Source organism: Alexandromys fortis, unplaced genomic scaffold, assembly GCF_014885135.2.
Source record: "Alexandromys fortis isolate MF-2015 unplaced genomic scaffold, M_Fortis_MF-2015_v1.1 scaffold_122, whole genome shotgun sequence".
Lineage (NCBI taxonomy): Eukaryota > Metazoa > Chordata > Mammalia > Rodentia > Cricetidae > Alexandromys > Alexandromys fortis.
The window spans coordinates 946,614-973,757 of NW_026068004.1; the positions used below are offsets into that span (position 1 = coordinate 946,614).

Consider the following 27,144-nt stretch of genomic DNA (forward strand, 5'->3'; position numbering starts at 1 on the left):
TGTTTTTGGAGTAAATACATTTATTGATACCCATTTTACATATAGTTCAATGAAATAATCTATAAATATAAAAGCATTTTTCCTTTGGATATCACATGGTCCATGTAAATACTCAACAGTCAGCCACCTGCAGGAAGCGCTCCCAGTCTCACTGCCTGGGTACAGACCTGAGCGTCACTCAGCAGCGGCACTGATGCACTCATGTGGCCCAGCGGTCCTGGACTGTGGCTATTGGGCATCTGAAGCAAAGACAATGTGGAAGTCTAAATCAATGGGAAGGGTATCAGCCATGAACAGGAGAAAGAATTATGAATTCATATTCCAGGCAAAGGAAAGTCCCTCAGCTGACACTTAGTGTCAGGACTCCGGAGACAGGGATGTAGAGTAACACACACTGCCCACTGCATGCTTCTTCCAAGTCACAGTGGACAGTCCACCCGAGCCTCAGGGCCACCTGTGTCAAAAACAATTCTTAAAGAGCCTACAGAGCACAGAATAAAAGACAGGGCGTCAAAATTAAAGAAAAGTGAGTTAAGCACTTCAGTGACATAATGAGTTTGCCCCTCTCTGCGGGGACTGTGGGGAAAACCCTTCTGTCCTAAATTCCCTTTGTTACACTGTGCATGACCCCGACCTAACAAAGAGAGCACATCCGTCTGCCACCAAAACACGGGTGTGGAAATCCTCTTGTTTCAGTTTTTTCCTCGACACATCCAGGGAACTGATGCAGCCCTTGTTGAGCCTGGCTCTCCCCGATGCTGCACAGACACCTCCTCTCTTCTCTCCTTCAGGACAAACACAGAAACACCCTTTGCAGCATCTTCCAAGGCAGCAAGTTAACGCATTTCCACAGGCTGCGAGGTACAGTGAAACCTGAGCTCTGAGAGGCAGTGTTAGAACGTAAGCAAAGCAAGGTCTTTAGACACTACTCAAGTGAGAGCCTAAGGGAAGCATACAAAACTCAGTTTTCCTATAGTTTTAGGCTGGAACTGACAGCAACATTCACTGGTAAAGATGGATAACTGGTATCATCTCCAGGTCCAAATTATTCCAACTATTTAAGGTTGGACCCAAAGAGGAGAAAGACACACTGAGTTCTGAGGTCTCTGTAATTCTTTTGTGCCGTATTTTAAAGAGAAGGCCTTTCATCTAAATGAGAAACTCCACCACCGTCTCTAGACTCCCATAGGCAGCAGCTCCCGTGTCCTGTAGCACATGGCATCCGACTCTGGAGGGAGGAGTGGGCTGGCACTGGGCCTTGATCGCTGAGATTCAGACTAGATGGCATTCCGCGGCGTGCCATTGTGTGCCAATGCTTTCAGGCTTGGGGCACTGGTCTGGTGACTGCAACTCCTGTGAGACGTCACACCCACCTCAAATACCTCATGGATAGCTTTTCGGAAACAGTGGAAGTTGTAGTCTATCAAACCTGTGAGAGAGCAAAAAAAGCCTGTCTGTTTAATGTCAACTGTGAATCTCTCCACTCTCTGAAACTCTGTACACTGCAATCATGATAAACCAAGAACTCAGCTGCTGACACTGTTGAATTTAAAGCAGGAGTGGACAAGGAGGACCAGTAATATAACAAATCAAGAGGGGCCCTGCGGTGGTGACACATACCTTTAATCCCAGCACTTGGAAGGAGCAGAGGCAGGCAGATCTCTGTGAGTTGGAGGCCAGCTTGTTCCTAGATAGCCAGAGCTGTTACACAGAGAAACCCTGTCTCTAAAAACCAAATGAAATGAAATGAAATGAAAGAAATAATCAAGTGGGAAGGTGAATGTGTTAATGAAACCTGAATTGAGGGATGCAGGAAGCAGGAGGCAGCATGAGTGCAGCTCATCAGGACCCAGCAGCCTGCAACCAGCTTCAGGAGGGGAGACTTCCTCTCCATTTGTTTTAGAAACTGAACATCCACTTGAGGCTTTGGGGGAACAAAGGTTTCTCCTGTGACAGAAAAGCAGGTCAACAGTCTCCCCCTGCCTTTTTTTACATGTAGAACCCCAATTCCAAATGAGCAGCTGATATTGAGCTTAAAACATTCCATTTCTCAGTCTCCCGAGCTACATCAGGCATTTGGCTCGAAATTCTGAAATGCCCAAACTGAACAGCAAGCTCTTCAATTCTTAGAACCACCAATATACACCCACTAGCGTAGCAAGACCACCCACCTGCACTTGTCCATATCAAACACCAAAAAGCACTCTGTGACCTACCTAAACATCATGTGACCTTTCAGTAGTTTATAGCAGACTGGGTAAGTCTCTGAACATCATGTGACCTTTCGGTAGTTTACAGCAGACTGGGTAAGTCTCTGAACCCTACTGACAGCGGATGTAACGTGTCAAAAGCAGCAGCATCAGGTCCACACTCTCACATATGCTAGCTGGGGCAGAAAGCCAAAACACAACAAATCAAAACAATCTGCCAGCTCAAGTCCACAGAAGGGAGAGCTAAATGCAGGCAGGGCAAAGCTGGCAGTGAAAACTTCATAGATGGGGCTGAACTTTGTATATACTGGCTAGATTTCAGTAAGTCCTCTCACTTTTGTACATGTGCACACATACACATCAACAAATGTAACAAAATTCTAAAAACAAAAACAAGTTACCAAAGAAAGCTGACTGTCTATGAAAAGGTGCGTGTCATGAAAAGATAACTGAAGATTAAATATGTAGACAAGAGACACCATTTCACACCTACAGACCGAGAACACAGAAGTCCAACAGTATCAAGCCTTATCAAGGAGACAACATGATGAGACTCCCTCACATTGCTGCGAAGGTGAAAATGGAGAAGTCATTTGGGAGAGCCCTTTGTCAATGTGTCTACACGTTCTGTTCCTGCATACTCACCCTAGAAACACATGACGCGGTACAAAGCAAATCTGGTCATGGACATTGGCTTTGGCTTGGGGTTTGTTGCTGTTACTGCTGTTTGTTCATTTTTTTTTTTTTAAAGCAGTCTCTCATGCAGCACAGGCTGGCCTCAAATCCATTAAGTAGCCAAGGATGACTTAAACTCCTGATCCCATCTCCATCTCCCATGTGCTGAAATTATAGGTGTGCACTACCATACCCAGTTCATGTGGTGCTAGGGACTACGAACCCTACATGCTACAGAAACACTCTAACAGTGGAGTTACATTCTCAGCTGAAATGGGAGGTCCTTCTGTATATGTGTTGCTTTTATTGGTTAACGAATAAAGCTGATTTGGTCTATGACAAGGCAGAATATAGCCAAGCTGAAAGATATATAGAGAGAGTAGGAGGCGCCAAGGAGATGCCCTGTAGCTGCCAAAAGAGAAAGACACCCCCAAGAACCTACCGGTAGGCCAGTCTGGTGGTGATACATAGATTAAATGAGTTAATTTCAGATGTAAGAGTTAGTTAGAAATATGCCTGGGTAATTGGCCAAACCAGGTTGTAATTAATACAGTTTCTGAGTGATTATTCGGGTCTGGGCAGCTGGGAAACAAACAAGTAGTCTCTGCTTACAAAATGGCGCCTAACGTGGTAATCCCAAAGAAATAACATCACCTTCATGAGAGCTGGAAGTAATTCTAGAAAACAATGTCCCCTCTCCCAACAAAGTTTGTCCTCAGGGCTAGGGATATTATTAGGGGTTGGTTATAACTGGTATGGGGTTGGGTGTAGAAATGAAGTAGGCTCAAGGATCTCTCTCGAAAAAAGAAAAAAAGGAATGGATGGAATGGGATAATAGGTAGATTACTGTGAGCTTACTCAGACCAATAATAATAATAGGGAGTAATAGTGAGATCACTTGTGAGCTATTATTTATAGATAATTTACATTGGTATAAATTCTTGTATATTGATACAAATTCAAATTACATTTGTTATATTGAATATACTCCTATTTCTGTTAATAACATTTGTGCACCCATGCAAAGTTATTTTGTCTATTTTATGCATGCATGTTTCTACCTCTGCTTAAGATATTTTGCATAGTGATACAATTTTAGAATATATTTATCATACTGCATGACACATTTCTACCTCTGATCAAAATACTTATATATTGTTTAGATTTTGAGGTCACTTTCCTCATTTGCTGCACATTTGTTTAAAGATTGTTTAATATTCTAATATGAAGTCTTAGTCTTTAAGCTATATAGGTATTAAGAAATACAGGCCAATGGTCATCCATGTTTGTCATGCTTATAGTTAGACTAATCAAGTTCTTTAGCTGCATAGAGATTGTATTCTACATACGTAGATAATCTTCAAACACTTCAAATAACTATAGAATATGACATTTAAATAACTTAGGGTTCCGTTGATGTGAGACACAACTGCTCCTGGCAGCACCAATCTATTCCCAAAAGAATGTTGGGCACCAAATACACTCCACTTGGACCTTTTTTTTTTTTTTTTTAGATTTTTTTCTTAATTATGTATACAATATTCTGTCTGCATATTATGCCTGCAGGCCAGAAGATGGCACCAGACCTCATTACAGATGGTTGTGAGCCACCATGTGGTTGCTGGGAATTGAACTCAGGATCTTTGGAAGAGCAGGCAATGCTCTTAACCACTGAGCCATTTCTTCAGCCCCAGAACCTTGTTTTCTTCTTGGCAAAACTGGCCTTTGGGCAAAGAACTGTCCCTGCCTCAACCACTGACAAAATGCACAGTGTCCAGATTGAACAAGCAAAATACAAGCAAAAAGACTGTCAAATCTTGCCAAGACAGAATAAACAGTTTTTCAAACTTTTCTGCCTCTGAAAATGGTCTATTAGATACTCTAGGCCTTAGTCAAAGTTGGCTGCCCCAATGTTACATACGGGACTTTGGATTATTGCGCAGGTAGTTGGTTGTCTCTGTCATTTCTTGTACCTTTTAGAAATTGCATGATTGCACCTCCTGTTTACTCAAGTCTTTGATGGGATTGAAGATTAGATAAGTCATAGTTACTTTTCCTCTCATGACTTAGTCAAGACATTTTTAATATAAGGCAGACTCCTTAGGATAGAATATAGAGTAACTACTAAAATATTTAGGGTACGTTTCTTGTTTGGTGTTGTTCATGCTGGCTGCAATTCTAATTTTTATATATGTTTTTGCCTCTTCTTTTCCCTGGACAATACTTGATATTTGTTCTTATTGTATATGGTTTTGTCATAGGCTTATAACTCTCTTATTTAGACAAAAGAGGGAGGTGCTGTGGGAGCTCCTTCAGCCAATAGCCTTTAAGATAGAGGTCCACTTTGGGCATGGTCTCATGTACTATAAATGCAGATAAAAAGCATGCATGTTTTGTGTCAACTTGACATGAAACACGAGCAAGTCATCTGGGAAGAAGGGATCTTATCAAGAAAATGCTGTCTGAGGAGATGCCTGTAGGAAAGCATGTACAACACTTTCCTGATGATTGATGATTGAGGGCCCACCTTTGTGGTGGTGCCATTCCTGGGCTGGTAGTCCTGGGTTCTATAAGAAAGCAGAGTGACCAAATCATGCAAAGCAAGCCAGTAAGCAGCACCCCTCAATGGCTTCTGCCATCAGCTCTTGCCCTGTTTAAGTTCCTGCACTAACTTTCCTTAGTGATGGACTGTGATTGGAACTGTGAGCTGAAACAAACCCTTTCTTCCCAAAGCTGTTCATGGTCATGGTGTTGATCACAGCACAGAGACCCTAATACACCTAGCTGGCCTCAGGCGTACAACAACCCTCCTGCTTCTGCCTTCCAAGGCTGGAACTAAAGAGATGAGCCATCATATATGGCTTACTCATGGGTTTTTGTCACAAAATTAGTTGTACCTTTAAAATAATCCAAATGGGAACTGGACAGTGGTAGTGCATGCTTGTTATCCCAGCACTGGGAAGGCAGAGGCAGGTGGGTCTACAAGTGAGTTCCCAGACTACACAGAGAAACCCTGTCTCCAAAACAAAACAAAATCTAAATGTCTAGCAACAAAAACAAACTTCAAAATGCAACAGTAGGAAATCTCAAAAATAACCTTGAACAAGGAGAAAAACAGATGTTGCAAAAACTAACTTCAACTCGGCATCATTTGCACAATATTGCTTATGGATAGGTACGAAACAGAATAAATTATGCATAGGAAAAATAAAATACACAGCACCAAAAAAGGAATCTAGATCAAGAAAAATATACAGAAGACTGCAGGTGAATGTCATGCCAGCTCTTTTCTTAGCTATGTGCATATGGGGTATGTGGATTTATGCACTTGAATGCAGTGCCCATATAGGCCAGGAGGCATCAGATCCTGGAGCAACAATTATAGGTGGTTGTGAGCTACCCTGCCTGGCTGCTAGGGTCATTTGAAAGAGCAGGATGTGATCTTAACCACTCAACTACCTCTCCAGACTCCACACTGGTTCTTAATATGAATGCACATAATTTGTTTAATATGGGGAAAAATTTATATATAAATGTTTCTTTTAAGGATCAGGCAGAAGAATGAGATTTTTTATGTGTTTGTTTTTTGAGACAGGGTTTCTCTATGTAACAGCTCTAGCTGTCATGGAATTCTAGCATTCAGGAGGCAGAGGCAGAGGCTGGCAGATCTCTGTGAGTTCAAAGCCAGCCTGGCCTAAAAAGTGTGTTCCAAGACAGCTAGGTCTACACAGAGAAACCCTGTCTTGAAAAGCCAAAAGAAAAAAAGAAATAATTGACAAAAACTCAATGTGAGAAATGCAGAAGAATGAAAAAAGGAACTATGAAACCCCATCTATGGACACCAATCTACAAAGAAATCTTAAAAACACCAACTACCTACCATAAGAAACTAAAGTTTAAACATGAGAAAAATGACATAAGGTATGTCAAAAGCAGGGTAGATAAGCATCAGAAAGGAAAAGATGTGGGGGGTCATCATCAAAGATGACTGCACACAACGGCCAGAACACTGGCAAATACTGAAGCAGGGATGCTTCACTAATAGGTCCACACACAGTACTACAACACAAGCTCCAGAAAGTTGCAGGTGTAAATTTTCAGTCACAAACTGACTAACCCAAGCCATGAACTAGGGCTGGAGAGCCAGCTTAATGGGCAAAAGCACTTCCCCATTTAAGCCTAACAACCTAAATTCAATCCCTGGAGCCCACGGTAGGAGAGAACAAACTCTCCAGCCATCTACTGAAGGAGCTGACCTGAAGAGACAGAAGCAAGCAGAAAGATTTGACTCTGAAGAACATGGGATAAGGACAAAGGAAACCAGCCAGAAGGGATTAGGAGACAGAAAAAATACACAAGGTGATCCAGAGAAGAAAGTCGTGACTGCTCAAGGAAGGACTGACAGCCACATGCTCCAGAAGACTGAGGAGGCTGCAGAAGAAAAGGCCATCAATGAAACAAGAGAAGACAGCTGAGGACTTTTTCGGATGGAAAACAAACCACAGGCAAGAACAGCCAACACAAGTACATGGAGGAAGAGGGGATGGGATCAAACCTTGATTTAAAGCATAAGATTAAAAGGAAAGAGAATGTCTGGGCTATGTGTAGTGAGTGACATTTCATTTTTTATTTTAATAAATAAAGCTTGTCTGAAGATCAGAGAGTAAAACAGCCCCACTGGTCAGCCTTAGAGACCAGGCAGTGGTGACACACCTTTAATCCCAGTAGCCACACTAGTGGGCAGTAGTGATACACACCTTTAATCCCAGCCCTAGAGAGTAAGATGGGAGGAAACAGTCTCATTCTGAGATTCCTGGAGGCAGGATTGCCATCTTTGGACTGAGGTCAAGGTAGTGGTAAGAGCCAGTGGCTGGCTGTTTTTGCTTTTCTGACCTTCAAGTTGAACCCCAAAGTTTGACTCTGGGATTTTATTAATCATGCTACAGCAATATATAGACAGACAGCATGGAAGTATTTAAGAATCACTTGTATGATAGTAATTAGTATTATGGCATAATACTACTTTCAAGAACCTGAGAAATCATAACAAAAATTGTAACTTAACAGCTTTTTAGCTGGGCGTTTTGGCCATGCTTTTAACACCGGCATTCAGTAGGCAGATGAGTTTCTGTGAGTTCAAGGCTGGCCTGGTCTACGTAACAAGTTCAAGAACAGCCAGAGTACCATGATAGAGATCCTGCCTCAAAACTCAAAACAACAGCAAAAGAACAGCTCTTTAAACTGGAGATGGCTCAGAGGTTAAGAGCTCTGGCTGCTTTCCCAGAGGACCAGGATTTGATTTCTAGTACACACTTGGTGGCTACAACCATCTGTAATTCCAGTTCCAGGGCATCTGACACCTGCTTCTGGCTCCTGTGGGTACTGCATACAAGTAGTTCACAGACATACATGCAAGCAAAATATGTACATAAAATAATAAAAATTAAAAAAGAGAAACAAACAAGCAACTCTTTGAGAGCTAGAGAAATGGTTCAACAGTTAAAAGTGCTTGCTGCTCTTGTACAGAACCCAAATTTAACCAAATTTAATTACCAGCACCCAACGGAGCCTCAAAAGCACCTATAGCTCCAGCATTCCAGGGGCTCCAATGGCTTCTTTTGCCCACCTTGGGTTCCTGCATCCCTGTGGTACTCATACATATACTCAGGCATACATACAAACATATAAAATAATAAGCCTTTTTTTTTTTTTTTTTTGGTTTTTTAAGACAGAGTTTCTCTGTGCAACAGCTCTGGCTGCCCTGGAATTCACAAAGACTCCCCTGCCTCTGCCTCCTGAGTGCTGGAACTAAAGGTGTGTGCTACCACAGGCCTTTTTTCTTTTTAATGATAGTTCACAAAACCCTACACTCTGCAATTCCAGTTCGAGGGGAGCCAATGCTTTTTTCTGGCCTCCACCAGCACTGCATATATGTGATACATAGACATGCACATGTACATGTATACCTAACACACACACACAGTAAAAAAATAAAAAGGAAAAAAATTAAACAATGAATAATAAATACAAAGTTTTTTAAAAATCTTGAAAAAAACTTTACCTTTTCGTTCAAAGCTTTCTTCCCTAAGAATGCAAACCAGTGCCAAAAATTTAGTGACTTCCTTTAAATAAAGGACAGTTGTGTTATTCAGCTTGATAATGGCCATCGATTCTTTGTCATAGGCACTTCCACTTCCATCTTCCTTCAATCTATTTTAAAAGAAAGCACCACTTATTACAAGTTTCCCAACTAGGCATTTTGTACAGGAGCAAACCTTTCCACCCCATCCTACACATCTTTTGAGAAGGAACAATACTGCCTTAAATACTGGGGCAGCCATCACTTTAGGGAGAGATTCCTAATACAACCCAGGAGCCTCTGCTAGCAGCAAAGCTGTGCATGTCCCTCTGCATTTCCATCATCAAGCATTTGGAAACAAAGATGGCAATGATGTAGCTCTGAACCACAGACATTTCCAAAATCATGCTGGCCAGGCCACTTGCCTGCCCAGACCGTGCTCTCTCTCACGTCCCTCAAGCTGGTGTAAGGTGGTCAGCCTGTTACTGTAGGACATATTCCACAGGTCAATCCAATCACTCCTTCTCTCAGACATCTTTTGTTGTTTTCTCAATCCTCACCACCCCAAAAATAAAAATTCAAGAAAATTCATAAAGTCTATAGAAGACTAGTCCCAGACAGGAATTATGTTAAAAATCAAGAACTTTTAGATGGAGTTTGAGGGCTGGTGAGGCAACTTATCAGGTAGTTTTTGGTGCCAAGCATGACAAGTGGAGTTCGAGCCACAAACAGAAACACAGGAAAGACTCCTGCCACGTGCCCTCCGTGCACCCATGGCACCATAGCATGCATGCACCTGTGCTGCTCAGAACTGACAGTCGTCAAAACTGCCTCTTTGGGGGCTGGAAAGATGGCCCACTAGTTAAAAGTACTCACTTCTCTTCTAGAGGACCCAAGTTTGGTTCCCATCACACACATCAGACAGCTCAGAATCCTGCCATTCCAGTTTCAGCAGTCTGAGGTGCCCTCTGGTCTCAAGGACACACACATACACGGTGCACATAAACTCATGCAGGCACACAGACAGACACATACTCATAATAAACAAAACACATCTTAAAAGAAGTATTTTTGCCTTCCAAAGGAGGATGAAAGGCCCAGCACTCAAGAGTCTAGGGAAGAGGATGAGAAATTCAAGGCAAGCCTGGCCTAAAGTAAGACTGTTTCAAAGACAGAAAAAAAAGCAATCCAAAAAAATTGTTTAAAAAAAAAGCTAAGGAAACATACAAAGAAAATGCTATCAACAGGTATCTGGAAGGAAACAAGGCTCCCCTCCTGTTTTCTCTTGCATTTACCATCTCATGTATTGTTCTCATGAAGAAGGACCTATTTTTCAAATTGCTCTAAATCTTACAGCTCACCTTTTCATACATTAATTTGATTCACACAGCCCAGAGACAAATTGTTACTGCTGCCTTATTTAACCACTTTAACATAGGGGTGGAGCACAACATAGCAACCTAAATACAAATAAAGTCATAAAACTCTAGTTCATAAAAAGTAAAAATATGTCTGGCAAGGTCTGGACTCAAACTTAGGGTTTTCATTCAGTCCCAGGCAGTAGGGAAGTCTGACCCATATGCTTTAGAGTACAGTATAAAAGGAAACCGCTTCCTCCTAATGGAAGAAGAGGAAACGCTCTGTGCTGTCAGCTGATAGCCAGAGGTCAAGGATATCCTATTCTGTGCCACACAGGAAGTGAGAGCAGGCACCAGCTGACAACAAGCCAGTTCAGACATGCATGGACATCTGTGGCTGGACCCACAGCCAGCAGTTGCAGTCTCCGGTGTTGAGCCACATGATTCCAAGTCACACACTAACATGAGAAAGTTATGTCATGAAGCCCTGAGTTCAATCCCTGGAACCCACATTAAGGTAAAAGAAAAAAAGTGACTCCAAAGTTGCCCTCTGACCTCCATGTGTGTGTCACAACACACACACACACACACACACACACAAATAATCTTTTTAATTAAAAAAAATGTTACAAGTACATCCTTGACTGGGGACACAGATTTATAAGCACTTACTTGCTTAGCAAATGCAAGGCTATAGGGGCAGAGAGAACAAGAGAGACATCTAGACAGCTATTTATGTCTAGATTAGACAGATTTTGATGATTAATAAAGTTAAGAAATAAAATATGCTAATAAAATATGACCTTAAAAAGTAGACTTAAAACTTACAGGGTTTTTTGTTTGTTTCTGTTTTGGGTCAAACTCTCTATGTAAGATTTCGAGGCGCCTAAATTAGGGATGTAGCTGACTTCCATCCCCAGCACCAGAGAAAAGCACGTGTGTGTGGTGATGGACACCTGTAATCCTAGCACTTGGGAGGTGGAGACAGGAAGTTCAGCACACGAGGGCCAATCGAGCCTGGAGTACGCTGCACAGAAGAAACCAGAGAGTACAAGGGAGGGGGACTTGATTGGGGGAGGGGGAGGGAAAGGGGAGGCGGCGGTGGGGAAGAGACAGAAATCTTTAATAAATAAATAAATTAATTAAAAAAAAATAAAAGAAAATGTAAAAAAAAAAAAAAAGAAAAGAAAAGAAACCAGAGAGTGCCGGGCAATGGTGGCACACACCTTTAATTCCAGCACTCGGGAGGCAGAGGCAGGTGGATCTCTGTGAGTTCAAGACCAGCCTGGTCTGTAGAGCGAGTGTCAGGACAGGCTCCAAAGCTACAGAGAAACCCTGTCTCGAAACAAAACAAAACAAAACAAAGAAAGAAACCAGTGAGACCCTGTCTCAACAGGCAGAAGGTGAGAACCCACTCCTGAAAGTTGCCATCTGACCTTCACATTGAGCACCGTGGAGGACGCACACACAAAATAAATAAATAAATGTTAGAAAAATGTAAACTGGCTTTTAAATTTTTGGTTAGTTTTCTTTTTTTTTTTTAAAGCAATATGCTCTGACCGTCTATTTTTAAGAATGGAAAACATGAAAGTTTACTGAGTAACAGACCACCTCAGTTTTATTACAGAAAATAGTACAAGGGACAGCATATAATCAGCGAGAGTAGATAGAAACAGACAAGGTAAGGCATTCTGTTCACAGGCAGCTGAAGGAAGGTGCTGACAAACCAGGCACGCAGACAGGATGGGCAGGTGTACATGGTAAGAGACTTATTTCAGAAATCTCATGCATACATCAGATATTTTATGTGCAAGTCCTTCTAACAACTAAAGTTCTGATTTTTTTTTTTTTTTTTTTTTTTTTGCTTATCTGTTTGAAACATGGTCTGTCTCATTAATGATGTAGCCCTGGTTGTCCTAGAACTCACTCAAACTCAGAGATCTGCCTGCCTCTGCCTCCACATTTCATTCAGTGTAAGGCAGAGGTAGGAATTAGATAAGGTTCCCGCCTCCCTGGGATCTCGCAAGAAGGTGTAAAGCACTTACCCATATATACAAGACACATCAATTACAACATCAATCATGTCACAGCAAAGTTCGTAAGACTGCATATCCACAGGAGAACTGTCTGTTGCAATGTAGATTTTGCTGACAACATCAAAGAGAAAAGCTTTTTCAATACCTGAATTCTTGGGAAAACAAAATTGGATAAGTGTTCAGTTTCTTTTAGGAATCACAATTTGCAATTTTTCAAAGGCCTTAAATTATTGAAAAAACATTCTTAATTTTAAAAGTAATATTCCCCATTTTTTTAAAGATTTATTTATTTATTATGTATATACAACATTCTGCCTCAATGTATGCCCGCACGCCAGAGGAGGGCGCCAGATCTCAGTACAGATGGTTGTGAGCCACCATGTGGTTGCTGGGAATTGAACTCAGGACCTCTGGAAGAGCAGCCAGTGCTCTTAACCTCTGAGCCATCTCTCCAGCCCTCCCCATTTTGTTTTTTAATGGTTCTGGGATAATGAATGCAGAGTTCAATAAATGCTCTACTAATGAACTCCACCTGAACCCTTCCTATCACCTTTAAGAATACAATTAAACATCAAAAACAAATGATGCTTGGTTGGGAGACCTTAAACAGAGCCTTACAAAGCATGTATCTCAATCATCCTGCTTCTGTATCTTGTGTTTTGGAAATACAGGTGTACACAGCACATCCAGCAAGGATTCATTATTATTATTACTTTTGTGTGTATGCAGTGCTAGAAACTGTTCCTATGGCTTTTCACATACTAAGCAGTGCCCTACCACAAAACTACATCCCAACCTTCAATTAAAGAAGCTTACAATTAAAAAAGTACAGGGAACTTTACCTAAAAGACAAACAAACAAACACCAACTACCACCACCACCAACAACACACAGGGAAACAACTGAAGCTATTATACTTTATGCTATTATTTATCCTATACGACATGTTGAGTCACTGATCTTTATTTCAAGTACCATTTTTATGGAGAATTAAATGCAAACACATTTAATAACAATGACAGAATTGAAAAATTATATCAAAAGTAAATAGTTCACTTACTGATATAAAAATATTTAATAGGTTTTCCAAAGTTGGCAGTTGTGGAATGAGTTTCTGTACCACCTTACTGAAGGCTTCAAATATTGAATGGTCATAGATGCTAGTCAAATAAAAGCTGGAAAATTCAACACCAGATGGTTACTTCATAAATTCACCAACTACTGTCACAATGCCTTAAATTTCCGTTTCTTAACGCTCAGATGTACCCTGTCTCATATCCCCATCATTTCTGACAGCTACGACCATTTCCCAACCTGGCCGTGCCAATCACCCCTTGACTACACTACACAGAGGGCAACTGAGGGAGCACCCAAGAAGGCTCATCAAAAGAGAAACCCAGAGGGTCACACACGCTTTGCAAACCACCCCTTAAAGCTTACTTCACAAGCACAAAACTGAGACAAAAGCCAAGACTAAAATTCAAGGTAGAGACAGGGTCATTTGTTTTTATGTATGTATGTATTTATTTATTTTAGACAGAGTAGCAGGAACCCAGGTTGGCCTCAAGCCCACTATATAGCTGAGGATGACCCTGAATTTCTAATCTTCCACATCCCCAAGTAAAGCTGGGATTACAGTCCTTTGTCACCACACCCAGCAGTTATGTGGTATTTATTACATAATACAATTCACATTTCAACTGAAACATCACCTCGAGAAGTTCTTTCCTGTCAGCCATGGTGGTATATAAGTCTGTAATCCCAGCCTTGGGAAAAGGCAGATGGATCTCTGAGTTTGAGGCCAGCCTGGTCTACATAACAGAGTTCCAGGATTATACAGTTAACTCCTGTTATTTCCTCTCCTCCCACTACCAGCCTACATACATAGTAAACCTATTCCTGCTACCCTTCTGCCATAACTTGTTCTTCACAGCACTGGTAAGTACTTAAACTCCACCATACATTTCTTACGATCGTGAGCCCCAGGAGAAAAGCAGCTGCCATCTCTCTCACAGTTGCAAGCCCATTGCCTGAATAGTGTTCAGGATTTGCTGAGTGAACAAATCAGTCTGCAGCCATAACACCCTGAAACACCTGACCTCTTCTGACTGCATGACTACACTGGTCCTCAGGATTAGGTAATTAGTCTAAGGAAGATTGAGAACTATAAAGAGTAGGAGTTGGACTCTAAAAGGATTATAGTGAAGAAATCACATGTAGATTTAATAAAACACAAATTTGTCCTTAAACACTATGGACAATTCCACTTTTTTTTTCATTAAGGACATTTTTTTATTTAATTGCATTCATGATCTATTTTATATAAACATTACCACATCAGAAATGAGGAACTGTGTTTGTACTTTACAGATGGCGTAAAGAAAATCTGAAGGAAGTACATAAGAACTTAATCAAGAAGGGGCTCTACTCTAAAGGTGGCGGGTAAGGCTACGTGACTCCTGACACTAGCAAAGAAGGGACATTTCAGTGTTTCCGTTAGGCAAAAACTTGAGAAATGTTAGAGTCATCAGGACCTGTGAGGACTGGAGATGGTGGGGACTCACAGAACCTGCAAGGCACAGAGCATGTTCAGAAGCTGAGTTCCTAGAAATGGAAAAGCAAGCTGTACCTCACCCATATAACTGCTGGTACTAAACAGAGGTTTGGGATGTGCTGGCGGAAGCTCAAGGGCAAAATGCTTGCAGAGAGTATGCACAAGGTCCTGGATTCAATTCCCAACACACATAAACAGTAAAAGTCTGATGCAAAATTCTGCTGAGGCTAGGCTTATTGCAGTGCCTTCTAAGTACAGGGGAAAACATGGAATGTCCTGGAGAGCTCGACAGGAGTTGACAAGGAGCAGACAGAATAACATTGGTTCCTCACCAGTATAAGGAAGCCGGCTTTAAGTTCTGGCAAAAAATAAAATTAAAAAAAAAAAAACTATAGGGCTGGAGAGATGGCTCAGTAGTTAAGAGCACTGACTGCTCTTCCAGAGGTCCTGAGTTCAATTCCCAGCAACCACATGGTGGCTCACAACCATCTATAATGAGACCTGGCGCCCCCTTCTGGAAATGCGGACACACATGGAAGGAATGCTGTACACATAATAATAAAAAAAAAAAAACTATATTACCATATCCCTAAGATTTTATGGGATGGCACTTTTACTTTCTCTTATGAACATGTATTTACTTTTGCCTTTCAAGACAGGATCTTACTAAGTAGCCTTGGTTGGATGACTTCAAGTTTGCACAATCATCCTGCCTCTGTTTCCCAAGTGCTGGGATTACAAAAGTACAACACCATGCCCAACTCCGATAAAGACTCTACTTTATTCTTTTTAAGCATAAATTACCTAGAAATGTTTTAAAATTTTAATCTAAGAGGATCAATGAGATTTTCCCTACCATGTTTCCTTAGAACTACCTGAAATATTCTACAACCTAAGGCCCATATACTTTAGGAATAGAACAATTGGCTGGAATACAGAAGGAAGTTTTTATAATAGAGCAGGGATAAGGAAACTACACTTGCAACTCTTCTCGGTTTCCCCTTTAAGCTGTTTTTATGATCAAGTGGACATCCTCCCATGTACTGTAAATACTCATTTCTTTCCATTATCACAAAAGATAGACAATAACATTCCTCATACACTTTTAGAATACAAATACACAAAATACATAACCATCAATCCATATTAGTATGTGTTCATTAGGGTAAGTTCTTGATATTTAACTGCAAAGCAGCAGTCCTTCAAACTCAGCAGCAGCACTATGTAAGTGCAGAAGACAACTTACCTAACTCAGACTGTCTAAGTACCACAGCTGTCTGAAAAGCTAAGACACACCAGAGTCAGTCCACACTTGGGCTCTTCCTACTGAGACACTGACAAGACCCAAACTCAACTTTCACAAAAATTATGACAGATTTCTTGCACAAAGCCAACTGGGGTTAAAAGGTGAAGAAACCAAGAGGGGGAGAAGTCCCAAGGCAGACTCACGCCATGAGGAAAGAGCCTGATTCCAGTCCCTCGAGATGAGTTTGCAAAAGCACCAATGGAAATACTTCACATGGCTTCAACCACCAGGAAAATGAAAAGGGGGAAAGTAATCTCTCAGTAACACAAAGCTTACGAAACAGCTTGGAATTCAACAAAGAAGAGATCAAAATGATTACAGAATTGGGGAAGGGTCCACCAGTCACAGAAAGCTGGTGTGCGTAATGACAGAGATGGGAATACATTTACAGGGCTCTCATATCAAACACGCATGTTGTTACCTAAGATGGAGCTTTTCTAGCCCAGCATCTGCAAGGTCATCATTGGCCCTTTGATGAATGTCCCTCTGTGTTTCTATTTTGTGATCATCAGACAGACCATCAACTTTGTGAATAAAAACCTCAAAATTCATGTCTGGGTTAACTTTGTAGGCTTTAGAAACAGTAATGTGAAGTCGTGTTAAAGCCTCCATGTAGTCATCCTGAAAGTCAGAACAAAATATTTTTAACAAGAAATCTTATAAAACAGAAGTAACAAGTTAAGAAAGCCTCAAACCACCTCTTTCCCCAACCACAGAAAATAGGCTATCCTAATTACTCATAAATATTCAGACGTGCTGACATATAACCAGTAAATAGCTCTTCCATTTCTTAAGCTAGAAAATCAAATACCAAGTCAAGGCCTGAAGTTTTAATGCTGTTACTATAACAGAAGGAAAGGCAAAATGCACATTTTTCCCAATAGAACTGTTAAAGTAATCCCAGCTCTGCCATTTGTCAGGTGTGTGGCTCTAAGTAAACTGCTTAAACCCTGACCTCAAGTCAAGGGTAACTACCCACACTACTCCATAAATCAGATGGTATAAGAGAAGGCACGCACCACGGAGCTGGCAGCGCTCAGAAAGCATTCGTTCCCTACAACGCTAAACTCTGCTTACAAAAGGTAAGCTGAAGGGTGGGGACACAGCCCGCCCATCTGACTCCCTACCATGCAGTGGGCCCTTAGTGTGTGCTGCTAGATTAAGTTCAACTTAAATCAGGAAAAGTAGAATGGACTCATTTCTCATATTCTTCCTGTGGCCACTGATGGGGATACGTCAATGGATGAGGTGACCACTGTAATATCTACTATCTACAGCAACAGCTACTATTAACCAATAAACATACAAAGTCAATGGTAACTGCTCATTAAGTGGGACTCAAGAAATGTAAATGACCTTTTCTAAGCACCTGAGAGTCTGGAATTGTACAATAACAGGTTTGCTCCCAAAAATCTCTCGGTAGCTGACTGTCTTACACTGTCAGGGGATCTACTGGGAAGAGACAAGCTTCAAGCATGTGACAAAGGAAACAAACAAATTTCCTCTGTTCCTACATCTTTTTGCCACCAGAGAAGAAAGCACACACATCATGCCTAACTACCTGCGCATCAATGACATATATCAACGCTCCTGTCCCCCTGAAGATCATTTCGTAGTCAAAGGTTGGGTCAAAGAAGTCCATCTGTCCAGGAAAATCCCAAATCTGGAAGTTCACAAAGGAGCTATTGGAAATGTCATCTTTATAAATCTTGTTTGTACTTTCCAAAAAGAGAGTCTCATTTGGTGACATCTTATGAAACACCACCTGTTAAGAGAAACAGAAACGATTTCACAACTATTTAACTACAGAATTTATATTAAAAATCCCCTATCATTGACAGTAAAATTTTGACCTATAACAACAACAAAAACCAAAGAAATAATAATTGGAGGCTAAATCACTGGTAATGTTCTTCTACTTCTGACAGAAGACGCTGAGTCAGCTCCCCTCACCCACTGTAAAATGAGTTTTCTTTTACTATCTTAACTACGTTACTACTAGTGGTACCATCTCTTGCTTACGCTGTTCCCATGTGTTTGGTTTTCATTCCGGATATTTGTAATTTTTTATTCTGGGAGGGAAGGGGTTTTGTTTTGAAAAGGGGTCTTAGCTATACTGTAGCCCAGACTCAAAATTCAATTCTCTTTGCTTCCTCCAGTACTGAAATCAGTGCCATTTCGTCAGGCTCTACTGTTTTAAACTTGTCAACACCTGCTTTTAGATCATGAAACTATTCTAGATGAAGTTTAAAACTAACTCATTCATCAAATAACACAGTTGCTTACCTCCGCCTCTAACGAACAAGAAAAAAAAAAAAAGATTGGATCCTGCCCTCACTGAGTTCACAATCTGAACAGAATGAGCAGGGTGGTGACAGCGCATGCCTTTAATCCCAACACTTGAGAGGCAGAGGCAGGCAGAGCTCCGGGAGTTTGAGATAGTTCCAGGACAGGCTCCAAAGCTACAGAAAAACCCTGTCTAGAAAAACAAAAGAAAAGAAAAGAAAAGAAAAGAAAAGAAAAGAAAAGAAAAGAAAAGAAAAGAAAAGAAAGGAAAAAGAAAAACCAAACAAACAAAAAACCAATCTGAACAGAATGCAAAATTGTCCAGAGTGAGAAGTGGGGAGGCCTGTGAGAGATGGGGATCCTGTGGTCAGAGCACCAGGTAAAACCTTCACCACGCTCACACCTGTAATCTCTCAGCACTCGGAGGTAGACTCAGGACCAGAAATTCAATCAAGGCCAGCCTGAGATATGTAAAAAAGAAAAGGAAGTTGGAAGGAAGGACAGAGGGAACCAGCAGGGCTGGAGATGTAGTTTTTAAGGCTTGCCTGATACAATCCTAACATTATAGCAAACTTGCCTCTCAGTATTAACTTGGAAGAGAGACAAAAATTCGCAGTACCAGTTTGTTTACCTACAAAGTAAGGCCTGTGTTCAAGCCTGCAAAGTACTGTCCGCACCTTTCTTCCCCCCAAAAGCCCAAATTTTGAGACTGACAAAAGAATTAAGGTAAATAAAATAGTTCAGCAAATGCAGGGAGAGGGGGTAGTTACTTTTATTTTTTTCGAGACAGGGTTTTCTGTGTAACAGCCCTTGCTGTCCTGGAACCAGCGCTGTAGACCAGGCTGGCCTCGAACTCACAGAGATCCACCTGCCTCTGCCTCGAGTGCTGGGACTAAAAGCGTGCGCCACCACCGTCCAGCTAGAGCTAGGGTAGCGACTTAAAAAACAAAAACAAAAAACAAAAAAACAGGGGCTGGAGAGATGGCTCAGAGGTTAAGAGCATTGCCTACTCTTCCAAAGGTCCTGAGTTCAATTCCCAGCAACCACATGGTGGCTCACAACCATCTGTAATGGGGTCTGGTGCCCTCATCTGGCCTGCAGGCATACACACAGACAGAATATTGTATACATAATAAGTAAATAAATAAATATTAAAAAAAAAACACCGCATCTACAAAATACCAGAAAGAGCTGGATAAACCTTGTGTCAGAGTGGAAACGGAAAAAGCCTGGGTGTCAGCGATACCAGTTTTATCAGAAGTTCGCTGTTTGTAATGGGAACGATTGATGAAGTAAAATCAACCCTGCCTCTATTTTCCTGTTCAAGGAAAATAAAACGCCTTAGGCATTCTACTCGATCTTGACAGACCCAAGGTGAAAACGAATGCACTGTGTGTGACCAGCTACAGGGGACTGTCACCTGTAGCTGCGATCACCGGGCGACAAGAACTAAAAGTCGGTGCAGTGATGGGACCCTCCCCCCAAAATAAACGTCACGGAAGTCTTCACCAGACTAATAACAGCAGGTACTTCGCTGCCCAATGTCTTTGCCACAACTCTTTCTGGAGTTGCCGCGGCCCGCAGCTTGGGCGGGGACTCCCTGAAAACTCGGGTCACCTAAGTGAGGAGCTGCAGGGGAGCACGCTCACCAAGTTCTCCACGTGAGAACCGGAGAGGACGCGTCCGTTTCCTCAACGCCACAGGGGCTGCGACCCAGAGGGCGGAGATGTAGGGCGGTGCCCGGCACCTGCCTCCACCCTCCAGTCAGCGTCTCCTCCTTGCCCCGCTCGGCCCTCGGCCCGCGGAGTCGGGCGTTGGAGGCCCAGGTCGGGGACCCCGGGCGGGTGGCGCCCAAGCTCCGCGCTCGCAGGCGTGGACCGTGCGCCGGGACGCAGGGCCAGGCCGCCACCCTCTTCGGGCCTCCCGGGCGGCCGCCACCTGAGCGCTACGGGCGGAGCGAGACCGAGGGCGGGAGGCCCGGCGCGGGGCGCTCACCTTCTGGATGGAGGACTTGCCGCTGCGCCGCAGCCCCATGAGTAGGATCCTGGGCTTGGAGCTGTCAGCGCCGCCCGGGCCGCAGCCACCGCTGGCCCCCGCGCCACCGCCGCCGCCCGCCGCTGCCTCCTCTTCCTCCTCTTCCACGCCGTAGCCGAAGTCCTTGGGGAACGAGTCGGCTGCTCCGTAACTGCCGGCCAGGGGCGTCTCCTCCGCCCCGTACTGCAGGGACATGGTGCTGGACCGCCGCCGCCCGCGCCCTGACAGGCCAGGCCAGGCCAGGCCGCCGCCTCCCCCTGCTGCCGCTGGTGCCGCCGCCCCCGGCAGCCGCTGCCGCCGCTGGGCCCGCCCCCAAACCGGATGATTGGACTGCTGCCGAGAACCGGCTCCTTATTGGCTGGGTGGGTTGCCACTCCGGAGCAGCAGGGTAGGTGGTGTGCATCACGTGCCTGGAATCACCTGACTTGCAGCGGCTGCTGCGGGGAGGGGGAAGGAGGAGTCACGAGGAGAGCGGCCGGCCGCGCCTCTTGTCGGGCTCCGGGCCTTCGCCCTGGGTGCATCCCTCTACCGCCTCGGTCTGCCCGGTGCGCACCGCGCTGCTCGCCGCTCCCCGCCTCCTTTCGGGCTCCGAGAGCACCTCAGGGAAGATGCTTCTGGGCGTCTGGGTAAGAGTTCATTGCCCCCCCCCTCCTCCGCTGTAGCTGCCCAGCCAGTATTTATAGGATGCCTGCCAGGTCCTGGGTACCACCCGGAATGCACTCGAAACTGAAACCGCATTGCCCCTGCCTGCCCTCGAGTTGCTTGAAGGTTAACAGAGATTGGACATCTGTGTAACTAGACTCAGTACAGATTTTATATGTGAGAAGGCCATGAGCACAGATGAACCGCTCCAGAATTGGGCGAGGAAGTCCACAGGAGGTCGTGAGCCGGTCCTAACCGATGATGCGGTGGGGATGTGCGAAAAAGTGTATAAAGTAGGAGCCAGTCAGAAGGCAGAGACAGTTATAAGTTCCGGTGATAACTTGCCCTAGCTGGTAGCTGGAGCGGATAAGGAAAACAAATACAAGCGTGCTAAAACACCGTATCTGCAAGGAAATCGCGGATAAGTTCCTGCTGTCTTTATGGTCAACAGACTCCAGCTTCCCATTCCCAACTAGGCAGTGCTCCTCCACTATCCCATCCAGCAACTGAGTACTGACTCATCTTTGACTTCCCTGTGATTAGAGACCAGAGGAATTAGGAACAATGATGGCAAATGCTTGCTGTCAACATGTGCTTCAGAAAGCCGTATGAGCGTTTTCATGTTTTGAACTCCAGAAATGGAATTTGACAGGCCTTAAAGTACAGCCCTGCGGAGTTGGGGTAGGGGTCTCGGTTTTACAAGGTGGCTGTGTTGTTTGCAGGGCCAGGGATAGAATTCTGGGCCTTTTGTGTATGCTAGACAAATTCTACCATATAGCCTTATACCCTACTCAGAGACAGACTTGATAGTGAAGAAAAAGGTAAGCTCGTGTACGCCTGGCACATTGGTTATGCCCGATCCTAGTAAGTTAAAAGGCAGTATCTAATAAGCAGGCAGAATGAACGTAAATGTACTTAAATCTGCCGGGCGGTGGTGGTGCACGCCTTTAATCCCAGTACTCTGAAGGCAGAGGCAGGTGGATCTGAGTTGAAGCCAGCCTGTGCTACAGAGTTCCAGAACAAGCTCCAAAACTTCACAGAGAAACTGTCTCGAAAAACCAAACGGAAAAATGTGCACGTCCCTCACTGTCCATGGAAGACTGCTTACAGGACAATCCAAACCCATGAACAGACTGGAAGACAGTCAAGTTCCTTGTATAGACTATTTGCATGTGAACCTATGCACACAACTCCTGTACTTTATGTCAGCTCTGCATTAGTTATAATACCCAATAAATACAACGACTGGTGTCTTAGCCAGGTAAGATGGCAATGGCACACACCTGTAAATCCTAACACTTTAGAGGCAGATACAGAATCCCTCAATTAGTTCAAAGTCAGCCTGCTCTACACATGGAGTTCCTGGACAGCCTGAGCTAAACACTTTTTTAGGAGTCATGGGGGAAAATGTAACCTTGGTATGCCATATTGCATAGGTAAAGGCAAGAATAAAGTCTACCTATGCTCAGTACAATCCCCCCCCAAAAAAAATTTCCAATTCAGTTGGCTGAGTCCATGGATTCAGAGAACCAACTGTTTGCCAGGGGAAATCAAATTTAAGGGTAGCTGTGGTATAAATTTTAGCAGTTTTGGGTGAGGTAGAGGTCAGAGGACATCTTCAGATAGTTTCTTACCTTTCACCTTGAGTTTGGGACAGTTTCTTCTTTGTTGTTTAGAGCATTACATTTGCAAAGCTAGCTAGCCTGCAAATTTCTGGGTTGACTCCTGTCTACCTCCCAGCTCACAATGGGAGCCCTGGGATTATAGAAATTACACTAGTCTGCTCAATTTTACGTGAGTTCTGGGGATTCAGACTCAAGTCCTCACATTTATGTGACAAGTGCTTTAACCCACTGAACCATCTCCAAAGCTCTGCCAGCTCAAAATTTTATTCTGGACTGGAGAGATGGCTCAGTGATTAAAAGCAGTTGGTGCTCTGGCGGAGGACCCACATTCAGTCTCAGCTTCCGTGTAATGGCTCACAACCATCTGTAACTCCATGTCAGGGATCCAGTGCTCTCTTCTGACCTCCAGGGATACCAGGTACACACAGGGTACACATACATACAAGCAGGCAAAACACTCATACACATAAAATAAACATACATCTTTATCAAGTTTCTTATTTAAGGGGCTGGAGATGTAGTTGTTGGAATGCTGGCCTAGCTTTATGAAATCCTAGATTCTGTCCTCAGCACTGCATACCCCAGGCCTGGTAGCACATGCTTGTCTGTAATCACAGTACCAAGGAAGCACAAGAGGACCAGAAAGAAGTTCAAGGTTATTCTCTGCTATAATATCAGTCAGTCTCAAAAAAGGCTTCGAGCCAAGTCATACTCCTCAGTGCCTGAGTGGAACAAAATAGTCACTTCTTCAAAACAGCCCTTCTGCTATCCCAGGGCAGCCTTCATTACACACCCAGTCTTCTCAGCCTCACAGAAGAGCTCCAGGCGCTCCTAGTCTTCTCTGTTCCCTGCTATCCACAGTTGCTCTGTCGTTGCTTCTACAGTACGGTTCAAGACAACTTTTGAGTAGAACCATTTTGCCTGTACTGTTCAAGATAGCCACGTGAATGAATGCCAGAAACGCTGCTGGTGTGATTGAGGAACTGAGCTTTTGTTTTTGAGTGAACTGCCCTGTGTAACTGGTGGTAACCACACTGAACCACTCAGCCATGCTTTCACATCCCTTCTCCCTGTTGATCATTCTTCCTTAAAATGCATCCATGCTCGTCAGCGTCCCTCAGCTACCTGGTGCCTGCACAGTAACCAGCAGGGCTTCCAAGCAGACTTCTTTAGCACCTGGACAACATTTGTTCTCCAGATGTTTGTTTCCTTGGACTGTAAATGGTTCACATTAGTGATCACTATGACTAGAATTTTGCCAGAAACTCTACTCTGTAAGCTTGTGTAACTACATTTTGTAACTGCTATATGACTTGATATTTGTAACTTTTTTTGTTTGTGCCCAGCAGTTTAGGTACTCCAGATTATCAGGTTAAAACCTGTTCCAAAGTAGTCAACCAGCCAGCCTTTCCAATTCCATGGTATTACAGATGTGGCACTACTACAGCTGCCCTGTAGGTAGCCCTGCAGTCTGCAAGGCGCTTTTATACTCACTGTATTTAATCTGATCCTGACAGTAACTTTGTAGGTGGGTAAGATGCGAAAGTACACATACATACCCTGGGGGGGATTGAGACAGGGTCTTATGTAGACAAGGCTACATACACACTTAACTTACTGTGTAGTCAGAGATGAGCAAGTCCTCAGCCTCTCCCCTCCAGGTGCTAGGATTACAGGCATGGGCCATCCACCCGCCTGTTCACAACTGTTTTATATGTATTGTGAGCACATGTGGAAGGACAACTCTTGGAAGCTGATTTTTCTGCCACCTTGTGGGATCCAGGGATTAAGCTGAGTTCTTCGGGCCTATGCCCACACACCTCTACTTACTTAGCCCATGTCTGTAGCCCATAATTTTTATCTTCTAGATGAAGCAGCAGAAGTATAGCAGGAACTGAAGAGATGACTTACATTTCCTATTCCATTTAGCATCATCTTGTATACAGTCTTCATTCAAGTCACTGATAGAAATGATGGAAAAGGGGTTCGTGCACTGCTTTTGGAGAGGACCCAAATTTGGTTCCCAGCACCCATGTCAGGTGGCTCACCATGCCCAGTGACCCTGAAATCTTTTTTTTCTTTTTTAGGATTTATTTGTGGAGGGTTTTTTTGGAGGGATGTTTGTTAAATCTGAGTACTCTATATGTACTCCACATTGTGAGCCACCATATGGTTGCTGGGAATTGAACTCAGGACCTCTGGAAGAGCAAGCAGCCAGTGCTCTTAACCAGAGCCACTGCTCCAGCCCCAGACCTTGAATTCTTAACTATCAATGGCTGGCCCAGGTTAGTTGCACCTACAAGTGGTAATCTAACTCACATACTGCAACTAATGTGCAAAAAGGTGATTCAAGAGGCAGTCACAGAACAACTGAGTAATAGAACATTAGACCAGGCATGGTGGCACACACCTTTAATCCTAGCACTGGGAAGCAGAGGCAGGAGGATCTTGAGTTCAAGGCTACCATCTGCTACACAGTAAGTTCCAGGCCAGTTACTGCTACATACAGTTAGCCCTGTCTTAGAAAGAATAAATAAATAAATACATACATACATACATACATACATACATACATACATACATAACAATAGTGCCGTGAGAGAAAAAAACTGCCAGAAAACAAAATTAGTTGTCTGTTTCAACAAAATGGCTGCCATACAAACTGCCTAAAGAAGCTAAGTCACGGCCGGGCGATGGTGACGCACACCTTTAATTCCAGCACTCGGGAGGCAGAGGCAGGCGGATCTCTGTGAGTTCGAGACCAGCCTGGTCTACAGAGCTAGTTCCAGGACAGGCTCCAAAGCCACAGAAAAACCCTGTCTCGGGGAAAAAAAAAAAAAAAGAAGCTAAGTCACCTCTCTTCCAAATCTTCATGAGCCTGTCTAGCTATTCCACAGTTCCCAGCCTTGTAGTTGTAGTTGCTTACGTACATGTCTAATAAGTGAATCCTTACCAAACCAGCACTTAGCCCAGTGCTGTCTATCTAGGAGGCACTTTAGTAAAGAGAATCTGTCCAGCTGAATGTTCTTCCAGTGGTAGCTGGCCACCCTCCAGAAACAAACTTGTGACTGGCAGAAACACAGACCATTGCCACAATCCTGCCATGACTGATTACAATGCCCTTGTAAATGGCTTGGTAAGAGTTTCCAGCAAGTGCCAGTGCCTCAGCTGGTTAAACCAGCTTTGATTGGATGTGTGCTGTTTAAGGACAAGCTCCCTAACAATAAGGACAAAAGACATGAACTAGAAGGATTTCACTGTGAGGGAGGAATGGAAGTAACCAACAACACATCTGACTGATTAGGGCCAGATGGAGTGGTGAAGGCCTATAATCCCAGAAGCTGGGGGCAAGAAGATCAGAACTTCAAGGCCAGCCTGGGGGTACATGAGACTGTCCCCTACCCAAAAAGAAAGAAGAGGACTAACAAAACGTGGTACTTTACCATTTACAGATCTTTCATGTACATGATCTCATTTGACCTCACAACAACCCTGTGAGGTAGGCAGCACATGTGGTCATGGTACAGACAAGGAAAGTGAATCTCCAAGCCATTAACTGACCTGCCCAGGGGCCGACAGTAACAAATTCATATAAATGTCAGTCTTTGGCCTAAAAATTCAGCACCCAACGTCCCCTCATACTTGCCCTACCTCCTTCACAGGGATAATAAAGATAAAATTAATTCAAGGCTCAAAAAAATACCTTTAAGGGGGAAAAAGCACTATATAATTACATATTATAATCATCTGTGACATAATGGTTCATCCCCCTTCCCATCCCAGCTTGTGCATGAACCCAGAATTTTATATTATCTCTCTTCTGTGTTCAACTAAGGAACTAAGTAAGGCAGGGTAAGAGTGTAGTCCTACTGGAAGCTATGTAAATTACAATCAAGGTAACTGCAGCATTGGGCAAACTGAAAACAACACAGACTAATGTGCAACCAGGACGCACGAAAGCACACAGCACAGCAAGGCAGCATTATCAGATGGGCGGGATTGCATAGAAAGAAAACGTGGTGTCAGAGTTCACACTGGCACACACACAGTTATCTAAGGCAAAGTGGTGGCAAAGAGTTCTTTGTTCCATATTATATAAGGGAGCAGAAGACGCATGGGAACCCATGCAGAAGCATCCTACATCACACATCTGTCCAGCTGTCTACTTGGAATACACTGTCAAGAATGAGTGTGCCTACTATGCTCAAGTCCTCAACCAAGGAATAGCTCCATGCTAAATCTCCTAGCTAAAATACAACCAGTACCGTCATTCCTAACTGGATAATAAATAAAATGTCTTTGAAGGTGAAAAGTTACATGGCTCTTTAGCTTTTCTTCG

At 43.4% G+C, this 27,144-nt stretch overlaps 1 protein-coding gene across 1 annotated transcript; it reads right to left on the reverse strand.

The window, feature by feature from the left end:
• Rragc (Ras related GTP binding C) lies at positions 1 to 27,051 on the reverse strand. Its single transcript, XM_050161213.1, has 7 exons — positions 20,500 to 27,051; positions 17,780 to 17,983; positions 16,640 to 16,839; positions 13,419 to 13,533; positions 12,368 to 12,510; positions 8,947 to 9,095; positions 1 to 1,429 (listed from the first exon to the last, which is right to left on the reverse strand). Exons 1-7 carry the CDS (start codon positions 20,731 to 20,733, stop codon positions 1,278 to 1,280), a joined length of 1,197 nt encoding a protein of 398 aa, XP_050017170.1. The 5' UTR covers positions 20,734 to 27,051; the 3' UTR covers positions 1 to 1,277.
• Between the last annotated feature and the right edge of the window lie 93 nt (positions 27,052 to 27,144).